Source organism: Carassius carassius, chromosome 50 (assembly GCF_963082965.1).
Source record: "Carassius carassius chromosome 50, fCarCar2.1, whole genome shotgun sequence".
NCBI classification, from domain to species: domain Eukaryota; kingdom Metazoa; phylum Chordata; class Actinopteri; order Cypriniformes; family Cyprinidae; genus Carassius; species Carassius carassius.
The window spans coordinates 14,738,095-14,754,201 of NC_081804.1; the positions used below are offsets into that span (position 1 = coordinate 14,738,095).

Below are 16,107 nucleotides of genomic sequence, written 5' to 3' on the forward strand. Positions count from 1 at the left end.
TTTATTCAGCAAGGATGCATTCAATTCAGGCCACATTTTATCCAGTGTTTATGAGAATTGATCAAAAAATGGCAGTATGTGGATCATGCGACACTGAAGACTGAAGTAATGATGCTGGAAATCACAGGAATATATTAAATTTTAAAGTATATTCAAATAGAATTGTTATGCATTCTTAATCAAATACATTTCAGGCTTGATGAGCACAAGAAACTTCTTTCAAATACGTAACCATCGTTATCGAAGATTGTTTTATGCATGTATTTTCTTTCAAAGCCTGAGCCACCTTAAGTGAAAATGGCTCCATAGAAAAGAACAATATAGACCACTTATAGCTGATTTGCAGCGATCTCCATTTCCATTAACCATCACAAAAGGAGGCGCACAGGAGGTTTATGATCAGCAGAAGTAGTAAACACTGTTGAAATGACCTTTAGAGTCTCTTTACCACTAGAGTGCAGCTTTCATCTCCGATCAAAGGGAATATTCCCGCTATCTTACCATGCTGTGCAGGGTACATCCACACTGCATTAACTGGATGTAAAAACAGTACTATTGTGAAATATTATTATTACAATTTAAAATAGCTGCTTTATATTTGAAAAATGCAATTTATTCCTGTGATGCAATGATAAATTTTAATGTATCTTGATTTTTTTTTTAATGCATTTAAAATACGCTTTTATCCAAAGCGACTTACAGTGCATTCATGCTAACATTTTTTACCTAACATGTGTTCCCTGAGAATCGAACCCACAACCTTGCGCTGCTAATGCAATGCTCTGCCACTTGACCCACAGGAACAATAAAAATTTGATTCAGTAATTGCACAGAATTGTTTGTGTGTGTGTTTCTGATTGGGTTCTGCAAAAACTACCAATACAGCGATACAAGGTAATCCAGTTATGAATGATTCAGTCCTTAGTACCTTTATAAAACACATCTTCTCATTTGCATGTCTCACGTCTCTAACTGAAATCTTGTTCTTCGTGGTCAGGAGACCACACCTCTTAAACAGACGGGAATAATAGAGTGTGTGTGTTTGTGGCGGACTTGAGCAGATGAGAGAACCAGGTCATAAGTAATTCAGATCTTGTAAGCAATTGAATGGTGGAGGAGCACAGACTGACACTTTGCTATGTAAATAAAGTCTTATAGCTCTCACTTGTGTTGGGCCACACTTTATTCAGTGTTTATGAGGGTCCGTTATCATGCGGTCTCATTATTACAACGTTTGTTGAACAGCCACTGAAAATCCATTTAGGCGACATGTCCGTTCAAGGCACTTATTTAATTGGATTTATAGACATTAAAGCCACAAATTACAATAAGGCTACTAATTAATTTCCAATGTAAACAATTGCTGTGAAATATTGCTGCTGAATGGAGTTACCGGGGTGTAGTTTTGTTGCTAAAGAGCAGCACATGATGTCAGGATCTGGAGGGGTTTCCTGGATACTTGCAGCAGCCTGAGCCTGTCTCTGATTATCCTAAGCACAGATAACATCAGCATCTGTAACAGAAACACAACAAGGTAAGAGGTTTTCTTTCTTTAGTCCACATGGATTTGGACATTGAGTTAGTAACAAAAAAGTAGCCTTCAGCACAGGAACATCACAGAGGCATCTGTTTGACGTCTGCATTTAGATCTGCAAGATGTATCTTTTAGACTGTTTGGTCATCTGCGGTACATCTATAGGACGTTTCATGTCAAACAGACATTCAGAAGATGTCTTTAAGCTGTTAATGATTTAGAGTGTATGTAAAACTGACATCTTAAAGACGTCTATCAGATGTTTGTACACAGCATATGCTTTCCAGATGAAGCGATTTTTTACGTGTACGTGTGCTATCTGGGTTGGTACCATAGACAGTAAAAGAAATGGACACAGCGACCCCATTGGAACTCAATTGAGACAAGTGAAGGCTATTTTTAGCGATTTTTAGCACTTCCGTTTCTGACGCGCAGACTCAAACTAAGCTTGATGACATCAGCAACCTGCCTGACAGATGTAAATCTTCTAGTAGCTGTGCGTGCAAACTGCCATCGTTAATCTTGCAGAGACGGCGAGCTTGAGCGGGGAGTTTTTTGGCGTGAGTGAGCAGGAGTAAGTATTCCGATTAATTATTTTGTATAGTATTTTAAAATGTAACGCCAGGGCTTGTATCTATGGGCTTCTCTCTTGACGTCTCCCCGATTGCCTGCGAGCTTCTCCTCCTGTCTGTATGGTAATTTCTCTACTGTGCGACAGAGAGTTGAGTGGTTATGACGCAATCGTTAGCCTACTTTTACAAAAACTGTTTCTACGGGGCCATAATGTAACATAGAAGGTAATGGAGCCCTTTATACATTGTCGTGTATCTTTAGAAATAAATAATGGACAAATGGAGTCTTTAAACGCCTCAGATGTAAAGGTATTCGCTTTCAAAGTGATGCCAAAATGAATGGGAGTCAATGGGATGCTAACGCAAGTGAAGTAATGCTACAAGATGGCGGCACGCGGCCGACTTCAACTTCCGGCCGACTTCCTTCCCGCCTGGTTGGTACTACATGGTACCGTGGTTATACTACGGTATCTGTAAAGTTGGAGTACCCTGTAAATTATGGTGTGTTAATATGGTAACCATTCAGTATGGTACAGAGGTAGTTGTACATTTTACTACAGTAATAGGTTTATCTGTTCATGTAAAGGCTGCAAAAACTATTCCCTAGTAAATATATATACCCTACTACAACTAAACAGACTTGCACTTATCTATATACATCAATACGTTAAATTCTATTCAAGACGATGTTATTTGTCAACTACCCACTTTCGCCATCACATATGGACTACTTTTCCCATGAAGCTCAGCTCGTCGCTTCCGTGACGTCGTTTGTCCACGTGAGCTTCATTCAGCTGAGCGCTGCAGAGATGAATGGCTGGGGTTTGTTTGAACAATTTTATGCTTCATATATTTCCTGCTCACAAATGTTAAAGATGTCTTGTATGTGTATGTTCTGTTCGTTGCTCTCTGGTGTTTTGAGTCGCCTGCATGCAGTGAAACCGCACGTCCACGCGGATGAAGCTGAACAAACACATCTGATGAGACATGGACGCTCATTTAACGCAGTGATGATTTTCCCCGTTTATATAATCATGCCTGCGCTCGGCAGCGTGAAGCCAGCACCTGATCGTGAAACCACGCCATATATATTTGTGAAGCAGACTGAAGTCCTGGAATGCTTGCATGCGGGGGTGTCTGTCTGTCCCTTCACTGCAGTCACACATCTGACCAGCATATGCATGATCCCTCACACCGCAAACACTGAAATACATGGCTTTGAAAATGTTATTTGAATTGTTTACAGAGGGAGGAAGATGGAAACGTTGGAAAAATGGAGCAGAGACATCATGACACCTCATCAGCTGGATAAAAAAGAGCAGTCTGAACAAAATGGTGAGTTTTGCTTTTTGGTAATAAGAATTGTGTCTTTCTAAAACGTCTTTAAACTGATTGTTTATTAAAAAATGCACACTTTTATAAAAGCAAACATATATAATTAATTTGTATTATGTAAATATACCAGGATTCTTGGACAACTAAAAACGGCTTTAATCTTAGATTGATATATTGATTATCCCCATAAAAAGTAAAACAGAAGGCCTCATGATGAATTACAGATCATCAGAAGTGCTGCTTTCATAAACCTTTCCACAATACGAAACGCATACATGTGTTGTCTTCTATAGATTTTCACTGCAAATTATTTCATAATTCCCTTCTACTTCCAAAACCCCACGCTTTACAGTAAAATAAGTTGTTCTGCTAAATATATTGGTTAAATGGTGTAGAAAACCAGTACAGCATATTTGCATTTTCTGTGTACATTTTAAGCTTCCAAATTATGTGCCTAAACATCATTATACCTCTTGAAGTAACTTTTTTGTTTGCGATACCCTGGCCCAATGCCAACATGTCCCTTTTACACTATTAGGGTTCATCCACTTAAAAAAATAATTAATTAATAGCATTTAGTTTGTGCTACAGATGTGGACCAATGTTTTCTAAAACTCATTTGATTGGATGAATGTTTGTAGTGCAGACATGGTCTGTAAACCACACAACTTCAATATTCATTTTCTTTTTTTTCTGCTGGTGGTTTGGACAACCTTTTTTTTTCTTGTGGTCTGTTTTATTCAGGCATGATTGCAAAAAATCTGCTCAACTCTCTTAAGATTTGCAGTCGTTTGCAGCTCCATCCAATTTCTCGTTCAGCATGTGCCACTGGTAAGTACTTTGGAAAATTTGGATTAATCAGGACACTATCATTTTTTTTTTTTTTTTTTTTTTTTTTTTTACATTCATATACTGTGTATGTCACTGTCTAACAAGAGTTTATTTCTGTTAAAAATATTTTTAGTATTTTCTTCATAGGTATTCAGCCCTTCTGAAAATAAAATCTTAAATTGATTTAGCAAAATGATTTGGAGTAAATAGAAATAAAAATAAATCTTATTTAAATTTATTAAACATTTATTTTTTTAAATGTCAATTATTTTGTGCAGAGAGTTTTCATATTTTCAATTTCAAATTAGAAAATCTGTGGTACAAAATGTACACTCTAAAGCAAGAATTAATTTTATGGAACTGTAATGATTGTAATACACAATATTGCTTGAATCTGAATGTCTTTTAATATTGTTGACAATGGTTGTTCATTTTCACCAGCTAATATGCAGATACTTCAAATTTAGTTGCAGCTGAACGAATCTTCAGGCAGATTTGGTCAGAATTGCTGTTTAACGCTGTCTCATGTTAGCAAACATGCACATAGTCAATTGGCGGAACAATAAAATGATGGAATGGCTGTCTGAAGTGAGATATGTGGGTGTATTAATGCCTGAGTCGTGCTTTCCTGGATCAAACAAACTCTCAGCTCCATTAATGAGCATCCTCATTGAATCACACACATTCGCTGGCAGACAGGTGCCTCATCGGGAGAAGCTTAAGGGCAATTTCTTATCAGCCTGTTGAGCACTTAAGAACACCGCTGAAGTGGGACTCTTGTTTTGCATTGGGAGATTGTATAATGCCCCAATCATCAACATGTCAACAGAACATTGTTATGACCCTGGTCTAGGGTCAGGGAAGATAACAAAGAAATCTGAAACCAGCTGTTAACTTGTGTTGGTGAGTTTATTTTTCTTTTTTTAAGTCTCATTTGTAGTGACACCGTTAAAAGGCTCTTCGGGATTGTGCAAGGCTAAAACATAACACTATCTATACCCAGGGATTCTAAATAGTCTATGTGATAGAAAAAGAAACAAATGACAGCATTCTTCGCTGACTCCCTGTCTAAACCAAAAATCAGCTACTTAACTGGAATAAAAAGAAAAGAAAATGAACTAAATAGCTTAAACAACAAAGCAATAGTTAACAAAATAATCATATTTGTAATTGGGGATATACCCAACATGATTCTCAACACAAAGAAAAAGGTTCCACTTTATGTAACAACGAGATGTAATTCACAACCGACACAATGCCAACAAATCTGCTCTACGTCCAGACGGAGTCACCTAAGAGCACTAGAGAGAGTGTCCCCAGACGTAACAACATTTTAAACTTTGTGGCCTTTGTAAATTTTCAGTGGGCAGAAGTAAGGGTGCTTTCACCCTGCCTCATTTAGTTCGGTTGAATCGTACCAGAGTTCGTTTCCCCGCTTGGTGCGGTTCGCTTGGGCAGGTGTGAAAGCAGCAATCGCACTCGGGTGCGCACCAAAAGCGGACCAAACAAGCGTACTGAGACCTGCTTGAAGAGGTGGTCTCGGTACGCTTTTAAACGAACTCTGGAACGGTTCGTTTGTGGTGAGAACGTGATCCGACCTCGAACAGACCCAACTGCAAAAAGTACTAATAATTTTTGGACTAAACCAGCTGCCGTAGTCAGCTGCGCTGTGCATTATGGGATGAGGAAGTGTTTGTTGACAGTTTGCACTTTAGCATTGCAGCTCGTGGACAAACTTGGAGTAGTGAGGAGGTGCCGAGCCTCATAGAAATTTGGTCAGATGACCATGAGCATGTCATAGTTAAGAAGAATTAATGCACGCCTCCGCTTGAAGTTACGAGCCTGCCGTTTGCAGTGCATTAGAATGTTGTTTTCAAGCCACATCCGCGCTTCATTATAGAAATGTATTGTTTGCATATTGTGGTGTATACAAACAATGTACTAGATTATGGCCAGGGACAAAACCAGCCCGCGCAGTCGTCTCTCCATAGTTGTGTTGTCTCCGTGTTGTTTGCTGGCTTTCTCTCTTATGTTGGAATATTCCCACACGTAAATTCTGACCAATCGAATACGTCATGGCCAATGAGTGATGTGGATGTTGTCATGTGACTGCATTTTGGTTCGTTTCAACTGGTTCGGACCAAAACAATCAGTGTGGTGTGAAAAGGAACCAAATAAACTGAAAAATGCTACAATGTATAATTGTTTGCTCTTAGTTCGGACCAAATGAACCGAACTAGAGATGTGAAAGCACCCCCTAAAAGGAAACAAACACTGATTTAAATGAATGGCCACTGATAAACACTGATTGGAATTATTTAATTTCAGATTAATTACCCATCCCTCTGGGATCTCGGAAGGGCTGGCCGGTTTATCGGTTTGTACAATATATCGATATTTTCTTTGAGTGATTCGATAAGAGGCAATACCGTTTATATGGATGTACAGTAGTTCGATACGAGCGCATCTGAAAATATAGTGGAGGACACCGACTGAGCTGCTGCAGAGAAAAAGTGCACAATCCAATTTGTTCTTAAAATGTGACAAGCTTAATATTAAGGCCTTTAAAAACTGGTAAGACAGTTTATAATTCAGTTTCGTAGTAGTTTAATCGGCTGGGCCCATCATATGCTCAGACAAAAAGGCTGTGTGTGCCTCTAACTGAGACACAGGCTACTCGCGCTGTTTAATGCGTTTGAGATGTTCTGTCTTCCTGAATGCTTAACTTACATTTCACAGGTATATCCTCCATCTGTTAATGTTAGAAAGCCATGGAAATATTTAAATATTTCTGTCAGAAGTGCATGAGCCTTCTGTTCTGGGATTCTCCGCTAAACTTCAGTGAACAAGCACCTCCTCGCGCATGCACGCCAAACAGACAGAGCTTAATTATTGTTGTGTTAGACAACATTAGGCGATAAGTGAAATAAATAGATATTAAATACAGATTTGTTAAATCCAAATACAAAAATGAAGATACATTGATATATATCAGATATCGCAAATCAGCCAAAAAATACAGAGATAATGATTTTTTGCCCATATTGCCCAGCCCTAGATCTGGAAGTGTCTAGATTATTGACTCTGGCATTGTTGAAGGGGTTTAAAAAAATCCTCCTTTCTTTGCGTACTGAATATGGATCTTTGTCTTGTATCTATCCAACCATCTATATCATCATCTTGTTTACTCAGAACCACATTTTTAGATGCATATTTTAATGCATCCCTATGGACCGAACAAGAATACTTGCTAGCTTATAAAACAAATTAAACTTTTTATTTGAACTGGTAAAAGATTTGTTCATTGACCTCAGTCCATCTGATTTGTTTTTTAAGGCTCCTGTCCAGATCTGATGAGTAGGAACGAGCAACCTGGCTCCCGGCCGCTTGCCATGGCCTTGACGCCCCAGCTACCCCCCAGGACCCATCGGCGCCTGTGTCTCTCAGTGTCCTCTGACAGCAATGGACGCTTCAAAGCTTTGGAGACCCAGGAATGGAAAAACAACCTCAAAGCTCAGGTAGGATGGAAGTACTTTCAACATAGCTGCTTGTAACTTGTTGGAGGTCCAGTTCGAGACCCCATAGTAATGTGTGACTTTTTCCATCAGATGGAGCAGGCCCATAGTGCCGGAGCAGCCAGCAGTACAGGTTCCCTGGAAAGAGCGTCTCTCTTTTGCGCTTCTGGCTCCACCACCACCTCCAGCTCTGGCCTCTCCAGTCCGGTGGAGCACCTCACCAAGAGCAAGTCCTCCAGTCGCTTTTCACTCTTCTCCCCTCCTTGGAACAGCAGTTCTGAGACCGACTCCAATCCACCTTCCCGCTCCGGATCCAAGAAAATGCGCAACTACAGTTGTAGAGCCGGTCCTGGCAGTGCCAAAACGGGCCCAGAGACTCCAGAACCCAAGCAGAGCGTCCCTGAGCACTTCCAGTACTCAGAACCGGTCATATCCAAGGTTACGGATTACATTTATGTGGGCAACCTGAATGCAGCTTATAGTGGACGTATGTTGTGCCGTAATAACATCGACAGCATCATCGACATGAGCAGCCTGCCAGGGGAGACTTGTTTGAGAGTCATTCCTTGCACTTGTTCAAGGGGTGTCAAGCATAGTTGGTCTCGCCTCAAAGTGGACATGAGCGACCTTCCAGACACTGTCCAAGAAGGGCTGGCACTCAAGCACCGCTGCTTTGAAGACATCAATGAGTGCATCGATGCCTCCATGGAGAAGAGGAAGCGGGTGTTAGTGCATTGTCGTGATGGTTTTTCCCTTGCCCCCACTTGCATTATACAGTACCTCATGGTTAAACAAAATATGAGGCTTATAGCTGCCTACGAGCTGCTAAGAGCCAAACACCCTGTCAACATTCGCGAGTCCCATCAGAACGTTCTGGTAAGTCTCGAAAGTGCTCTGAGACCGGGTGGGAACACGGATCCAGAGTGTTTTAAACAGGCCATCTCCCGCAAAGTGGCTTGGACCTGATAGCGAACCTTGGGGAGTCTCCTTTTCCTCTCCTCTCCTCTCCTCTCCTCTCCTCTCCTCTCCTCTCCTCTCCTCTCCTCTCATTTCTTCTCTTTTCCTTTCCTCAGTGAAACAGTGAAAGGCAGCTTTTTTGTGTTTCAACTGAGCTGGATGTCATGATGTGAGTATTAACTGTGAAATTTTACTGAAGTTGTTCAGTGGCCATTTTAGCAAAACAAAGCCTGAGAATTTTGGCTTCTGGCTAAACAAAATGAGAACAAACTTGCTTTTTGCAGCTGCTAAACAATTTGATTTGTCTGGGAATATTTCTCCTGTTTATTCTTCTTCACGTGGGTACATAGCCATACTCCGAAGGTTTATGCTGAGGAAGAAAGTAGTGGGCGCTCTCAGGAGACGAAACGATGTCACATATGACTGCAAACACCACTACTGAGGCTGAAACGTCAAAACTGGACTACTATCAACTAAACATCTCAAACACCCTGTTAACAGATTGAGGACTAAACATGATTAGTCATTGTATCTGGCAGTACAAAGCACAACCTTTGTTGGCCTCCTTATTCATTTGACAGTTGGTTGATATTTCTCTGTGTTCAATCAGGGTCGAAAGATACTCAGTAAGAGTAGTCCTCTATGAGGAGACATTTCATTTACTAAGTGTCTTTTATTAAATGTATAATATTCAACAAGTTTGATCAAATAATTCAGTGCTTGGAAACAATGTGAATTTTTGTTATGGTGTAAAGCATTGAAACTGGCCCACTTTATACCTTTTATGGAGTGTTGGTATTTGGAAAAATGAATTAAACCAAATTGTGGAGCAATGCTCAGTTGCAAAGGCTTGATATTGCACTAACCACAAGGAAATGCACAAGTTTTGATGAAACGTGGCTTAGTTTGATTTAATGTTGCGCAGTGAATATAGATAAAAATATTTTTATTAGGCTAATGTTTATGCTTAACTATAATGATTGTTGTTCATGGTTTCTATTGTATTTTGATTTAGCCATATGGAAAAATGTAACAACCCTGACTTATAGCACACGTATGTCACCGAGACATCTTGAATGCATGCTTCATTTATACAGTTTTTTTTTTTAAAGCATTAGATAGTTTGCAATATGTTGTTGACAGAATCCTTGTCAGATATACACCCAGTTTGTACTGAAAGTGACCAATGCAACAAACCTAGATGGCTCTCTTTATAATAGATAAATCTAACGAGGTTAGCAGTGTTGATTATAACATGAGCAATCTAGTTTTGACGCTTTGCAACCCGTTACTTGCTTCTAGTTTAGATTGGTATGTAGATTGGTATGCAACATTTATGGTTTAAAATTTAGATGAATCTGCTGTTTTTCTGACATCTGCACACAAATATAATATTATGTCTGTCTTGGTGATGTACATGTGCTTACCGGGAAATATATTTGACATGGCTTATGCTTGTCAGCACTGATATTTCTATTTTGATGTTTAGTGCACAGTTTGGTGAAGAAAGACCCTCTTGAGTTTTGGTGCCTTTTGTTTGAACTCGTCCAGTTTTGATTATTGTGACATTCACACACGCACACTATATGCACTCATCAGGTATAGACAAAATGTCGTCTTCATGCTTTGAAATGTTCAGGAAATGCTCCATGTTGGTGTTATTTTGTGATGTATGGCAGAGATCAGTTTCATCTGAATACGCTGTTGTAAAGGTTTCATAGTAGTGCTCACAGTGAACAGTGCCTGTACTTCAATCAGTGTGGTGGTGACATCAATCAGTGTGAGATCATTACCTTCTTCTACGGGCCTGCAATTAGCTTCTGATATTAGTAAAGCTGTATTTAGATTCAAATGGAACATTAACTTCTGCTTTATTCTTATTCATTAGCTGATTTAAATCTATATTTTTGGATGGTTGATCTCGCCCTGTAAAGGTCTAACAACATGAACTCTCAGGTTAACTTTATTGGCCTAGAAAACAATGCGTTAGAAACCAGAATAATGTGAGGCAATGTATTTTCTGTATCATGTTTTTGAAGAAAATGCATTTGTACATGTTGATATTAAAGAGAATCTGATGCACTGATTTTTGTTTTTTTGTGTGTGTGTGATTTGTTCAAATAGGAAATCGTGTGAATCTTGGAATAGATAAATGTAGGTGCTCATGTCATTTTGTTTGAGTATTTCCAGATTTTATCTAGAAACTACCATTTTTCACGGTATGGTATTGTAAATTGAAAATGTGGATACTAGTGTACCAAATTTCACTAACGGCCCCTAGTGGTTGGGAGGACTGCTGTTGGTTAATTGACTTCTTTTTTTAAACTTAACTAAAGATAATCAGTCCAGGGGAGAAAAGATATAGCATCATATTCATCTTTTTGTTACATAAAAATTATATCAAAACTTGGAAACCTTTTAAAATAACCTAAACATTTATTTTTAATACTTCACAAATGTACATTATTAACTATGATGATTTAAACAGTGAAATAATCATAAACCATTTCAAGATGTGAAATTAAGACCACACCAAATATTTTTGCGCTTAATTTTATTAATCTATTCATATTTTCATCTCAACAGCTGTAATTGTTTCCAAGGAGGCAACTTTATCAGGGAAGATGCTTGAGATGGAATATAAGAAATGTGCGTATCATTAATGCATTTGAATGCGCTTGGTGAAAATCTTAACTTGAGAATGAGGTTTATAGCAAGTATTAACAGTGATTAAATTAGGATAAAGTTATTAAAGTATACTAAATGTATTGATAATGGTCGAGGTGTTATTTATTATTTTTTTCAGTTGACACGTTACTAGTTTAAAAGTATCCCACATAGAAATTCTAAAAATACTGAAAATCATTATGGTCCTTATTTGCCACAATTTCAGATAGTTGTCCTGCCCTCTGTTTGACAGCTGTAGCCTACCAATTACACCACTATATCTGAATGCCTGGTGTGGAAGAGTCCTAGGTAGCCATCAGCACCAGACCAACTGTTTGGAAACATAAATAGAACCGTTAGAAATATGCTACTCCGCATGTATTTACAAGCGTATACTGAATGAGCAATGAAGTTTCCAGACTATTTAGACTATTTATGTCTGGCATTGCTTTGTTGTAAGAAAAACATCAAAAATAAATCAAATGGCAGTTGCTATCCCTTCCAGTTAATTTGTCAAGCTGGAAATGGAATATAAAGTTGCTGATAGTTCAGTAAAATTTGCTATATATATATATAGAGATAGATAGATAATAGACTTATGTGGCACTCAAGTTTTTAAACAATATGTTTAAACTAATTTTTATAAATGAATTATGTCAATTTGTTTGTCACCTGGCTATGTTTCTGTGTGTTCCCTCTGGATCTTTCTTCTGGGGTCTTAGAATAGCAGTTCATCTGTGGTTAAAAATAAGAATTAGAAAAAAACAATATTTCTAAAAGAATTGTTAAATGAACCACAATCTACATTTCTCGACAACTTATCTGCACATTGCACCTTCAAGTTGGAATTTAATTATTCTGAATATTCATTTTGTATGTGACATTCGCCCAATGGGCAAACCTAACCAAGTGATTTAATTATTATTCATAAACTGAGCTTTTGCAAAAATAATATTAACCCGGCTAACAAAAATATGTTTTAAGAATGCTTTACTAGCATTCCCATTATAATATTATTTATTTCTGAATTGACTGTATGTTTCAGAAAAGAAAAAAAAATGTTCATGAACAATACATTTATTTTTCTTTAATTTCCATTCATTTTTAAATGTATTTATTCATTTTTAAGAATAAAGTCACAACTTTTTGTTGTGTATTTTGACTGTATATGCAAAGCTGAAGAAATGCTTTTTTTTTTTCAATGCATTTTTTTTTATAATGTCTTGATATTCATAATCTCTGCCTCGTGTGGGCTTCTCTTAGATTAAAAATATACACAATCTAAAGAGGGGTTATTTATATGCAGGGGGTTCAGGGTGGAGATGAGGGATTTGATCTAGTGTTTCAGGTGTTTGAGAGCCTATTGGCTCTGAGATTGCATCTACTACCATAAACAGATACATGGGTTTTCCTTGGTCATGAGGGAATACAATATATACTTATGATGCCCACTGCCCGCAGAGACTATATTCTTCCTCCATTCTTCTGGCTGTGTCTGCCTCAGCTCATAAGTAAGATGCAGTTTTCTTTTGCTTATCGTATTGTTCATGTCTTTATGCTGTTGGAATTGTATCTAGATGCATCTTAGCCACTTGCACTATAGTAAAAATAAAAATGTTGGTGTTGACAGTCAATTGTTCTTTGTGGAATTTCAGATTTTAACTGGATTTTGCTATTTTTAATGTGTTTGAAATGTGTTTTGCTGTTTAATTGTTCTTATTTTTTATTTTTGTAAAAGGGCAAGTTGGTTTGTGTTTGACAGAATTGTTCAGAGTTTTTGGGAAAAGAGCTCGTTGAGACTCGTTGAGTTGGGAAATCCATTATCCTGTTTAATTATATTTTATTTGTCATGAGACATTAATTCTGCATCCTTACTGGAAATACTGGAAACTGCTTTTGAAAAATCATTGCGCTATTTTGGGATACACATTTGGTAGCTGAAATGTAATGTGTTGATTTGAGTTTTGGAAATGCTATCCGATTCAGCTTTTAGGATTGGAAGGTGATATGCCAGTGTTTATTCTGCTGTCAAGATTTAATCTTTAAATAAATATTAGGGTTCAGTCGGCGGGTCTAAATGACGCACAGGGATCTCTTTGGCGATTTAGACGATGCTATGGCTTAAATCTGTGCTGGCATAGTTCAAATATAAAGACCTTTACTACATATTTACTCACATTATCACAGGGATACTCATTGTCAAACTTTAGACCTGGCGTTGTAAATTGCATTCTGAAAGTAATCCTGAAATACAAAGTAGATTAGAGAGTTGATAATAGTTTAGTTTTGAGCAATTTTAATTTACTGTGTTGATCCCTGTAGGAAAATTCATGCTGTACATTTAAAAAAAAAAAAAAAAAAATTAAACGTTATTTATTACATTTATTGAATATTTAAATTATATATAATATAATATAATATAATATAATATAATATAATATAATATAATATAATATAATATAATATAATATAATTATTATATTTTTCTGTATAATTATTATTATACAGAATTTTTAATTGGGTGAATCTTGCCTTGCTGTATATTTTGATCATTGTGTCAAAAATTCATATTAGGCTTAGGCTTTAGTGGATGGCTTTGAAAAAATTGACGTCATGGTTTTGTTAGATCAGTTTCAGATGATTGGGAGGGAAGGAATAGAGGTTGGGTCATGATTTTGATTATCACCCAGAAACGGGCTTAGCACAGAGCATCTCTAGAGATTTTCTGCTCAAAAATAGCATATGATTCACTTTAGAACAGAAGACTTCATAATGGCCTTATTTGAAAAAAGTGATGATTGGTGGTAAGTTTGGTTACTTGTCATTTTGCAGATAACTTCCGTGTTGTTAAAACATTATCCAATGCCCAAAAGTAGTTTTACTTGAGAACAAATGGTTATTGCATTCTGTAATATTACCAGCGTTTTGTGTTAATTGTAAATTGGGTGTTTAATTTCACAGGGGCAAAAACTAAATTCAGCCAAGATGTCGGAGTAAGTGAATATTTTAATTTCCCCTTATTAGATTATCATTATCTACCTCAACTAACAGACATTTAATATTTTCTATTCATATATAATGGGCGTAAAAAATAAAATAAATTGTGAAGTGTCTTGTGGTGATTATTTACTGCTTCAACAAAATATATTTTAATGATTTCAAAACAACTCAGGAAAAAAATGTCATCGAGTCGCAAGCATCATCTAAAGGTAATGTATGATTCAAATTAAAACATATTTGAATGCCCATTATTGAGTAACAATGACACCCAGCCTCTCTGTGTCCCAGAGCTTGATGCTTTCAATCGCTAAAGGTATACTGGAACAGGAAGTAAAAGACAGAGAGGTGGAGAGGCAGAGATACATGGCAGAGATCTGCCAGCCTCTGTCTCTACCTTCAGGCATACAGGCATTACAGGTACAATAAATTCACCTTCTGAAAAAGTAAATAATTATGTGCATGACACCGTTAAAAACATGGTAAATAGATGACGAAAATCTTTGTTCTTATTGTTTATAGGAACTGTGCAGGGAGCTTCACCACAAAATTGATGTCACTGATGAAGAGAGATATGACCTGGAAATGAAAGTCAACAAGTGTGCGAAGGAGGTAAGATGTCATCTAAATCTTATTCTGATCCAGTTTGTGGTTTGTCTTGTAGTTTTTATACTGATGGCCCTCACTGACTGACTGTAGATCGAAGACCTGAATATCAAAGTTATTGACCTGAAGGGCAAGTTCAAGAAGCCAACTCTGAGGAAGGTGCGCATGTCGGCCGACGCTATGCTTCAGGCTCTGCTGGGCTCCAAGCACAAGGTGTCTCTGGATCTGAGAGCCAACCTGAAGCAAGTCAAGAAGGAGGTCAAAGAGGAGGTGAGCGTTAAACTGCAGCTTTTTCATTTTCCTTGAGGTTCCTGTATTTCTTGGTCCAAAAGAGCTTAGAACCTTCTAAATTCTGAAAGATGCTGATCTTAGACCCTTAAGCCTGGTTCACACCAAAAACGATAACTATAAAGACAACGATATTAGCGTCCACACCAGTAAACAATATCGTCTGTTTATTGTAAGCGCACATGCGTCTGCCGCTTTAAATTCTCAAGCTCATTATAGCTGGGTGGATTCTGATTGGCTGTCAATGTTTGTATCATTCATCAGCTGGAGATAAATAATTTTGAAAGTGATTCCAGCGATATCGTTTCTCTGTGGACTCTGCTATTCGTTAACACTGAGAATGATTTTTAGAACTATATCTTTATCATTATCTTTATAGTTATCGTGCTTGGTGTGAACGGGCATTAAATCTTTTGGATTACTGAACAAATGTCTTTCATTTACGTTTCATAGGATAAGGAACTGCGTGATGTAGGTGACTGGCGTAAGAATGTTGAAGACAAGGCTGGGATGGACGGCAGGAAGAAGATGTTTGAAACTGAAGCTTAATATTTATTATTTTTCTGAAGTTCAATGTGCTGCTAAGCTAGAATTGGCCTAAAACTATGTCTTTTGTGTGCGATAATCTGTTTGTGTACTTAAAACACATTCATTTACATTTGATATTACGAGAACGCTATCAAAAGTAAATATGATCCCTTAGTTTTCTGTTCAACATTGGTACTGTGTATTCTTAGCCCATGTCTCAAAGTCTTACACGATCATTAAAACAGTAAAGAAAGAATGGAGTCCTGTGTTCATTTTG

General features: G+C 37.5%; 2 protein-coding genes across 3 annotated transcripts; both read left to right on the forward strand.

Annotated features, from left to right (window-relative positions):
• Positions 1–2,848: 2,848 nt before the first annotated feature.
• Positions 2,849–8,772, forward strand: LOC132133661 (uncharacterized). The gene is made up of 5 exons (XM_059546556.1): positions 2,849–2,928; positions 3,353–3,441; positions 4,186–4,272; positions 7,609–7,790; positions 7,881–8,772. Exons 2-5 carry the CDS (start codon positions 3,363–3,365, stop codon positions 8,751–8,753), a joined length of 1,221 nt encoding a protein of 406 aa, XP_059402539.1. The 5' UTR covers positions 2,849–2,928; positions 3,353–3,362; the 3' UTR covers positions 8,754–8,772.
• A 5,600-nt stretch (positions 8,773–14,372) lies between these two features.
• Positions 14,373–16,086, forward strand: LOC132133574 (troponin I, fast skeletal muscle-like). 2 transcript variants are annotated; one of them, XM_059546459.1, is made up of 6 exons: positions 14,373–14,404; positions 14,584–14,620; positions 14,700–14,828; positions 14,931–15,020; positions 15,108–15,284; positions 15,756–16,086. In XM_059546459.1, the coding sequence occupies exons 1-6, from the start codon at positions 14,397–14,399 to the stop codon at positions 15,849–15,851; spliced, it is 537 nt and encodes a 178-aa protein (XP_059402442.1). In that variant the 5' UTR covers positions 14,373–14,396; the 3' UTR covers positions 15,852–16,086. The 2 variants fall into 2 exon arrangements, with proteins under 2 accessions (XP_059402442.1, XP_059402441.1); XM_059546458.1 differs by lacking the exon at positions 14,373–14,404 and having other exon boundaries at positions 14,564–14,620.
• The last annotated feature ends 21 nt before the right edge of the window (positions 16,087–16,107 follow it).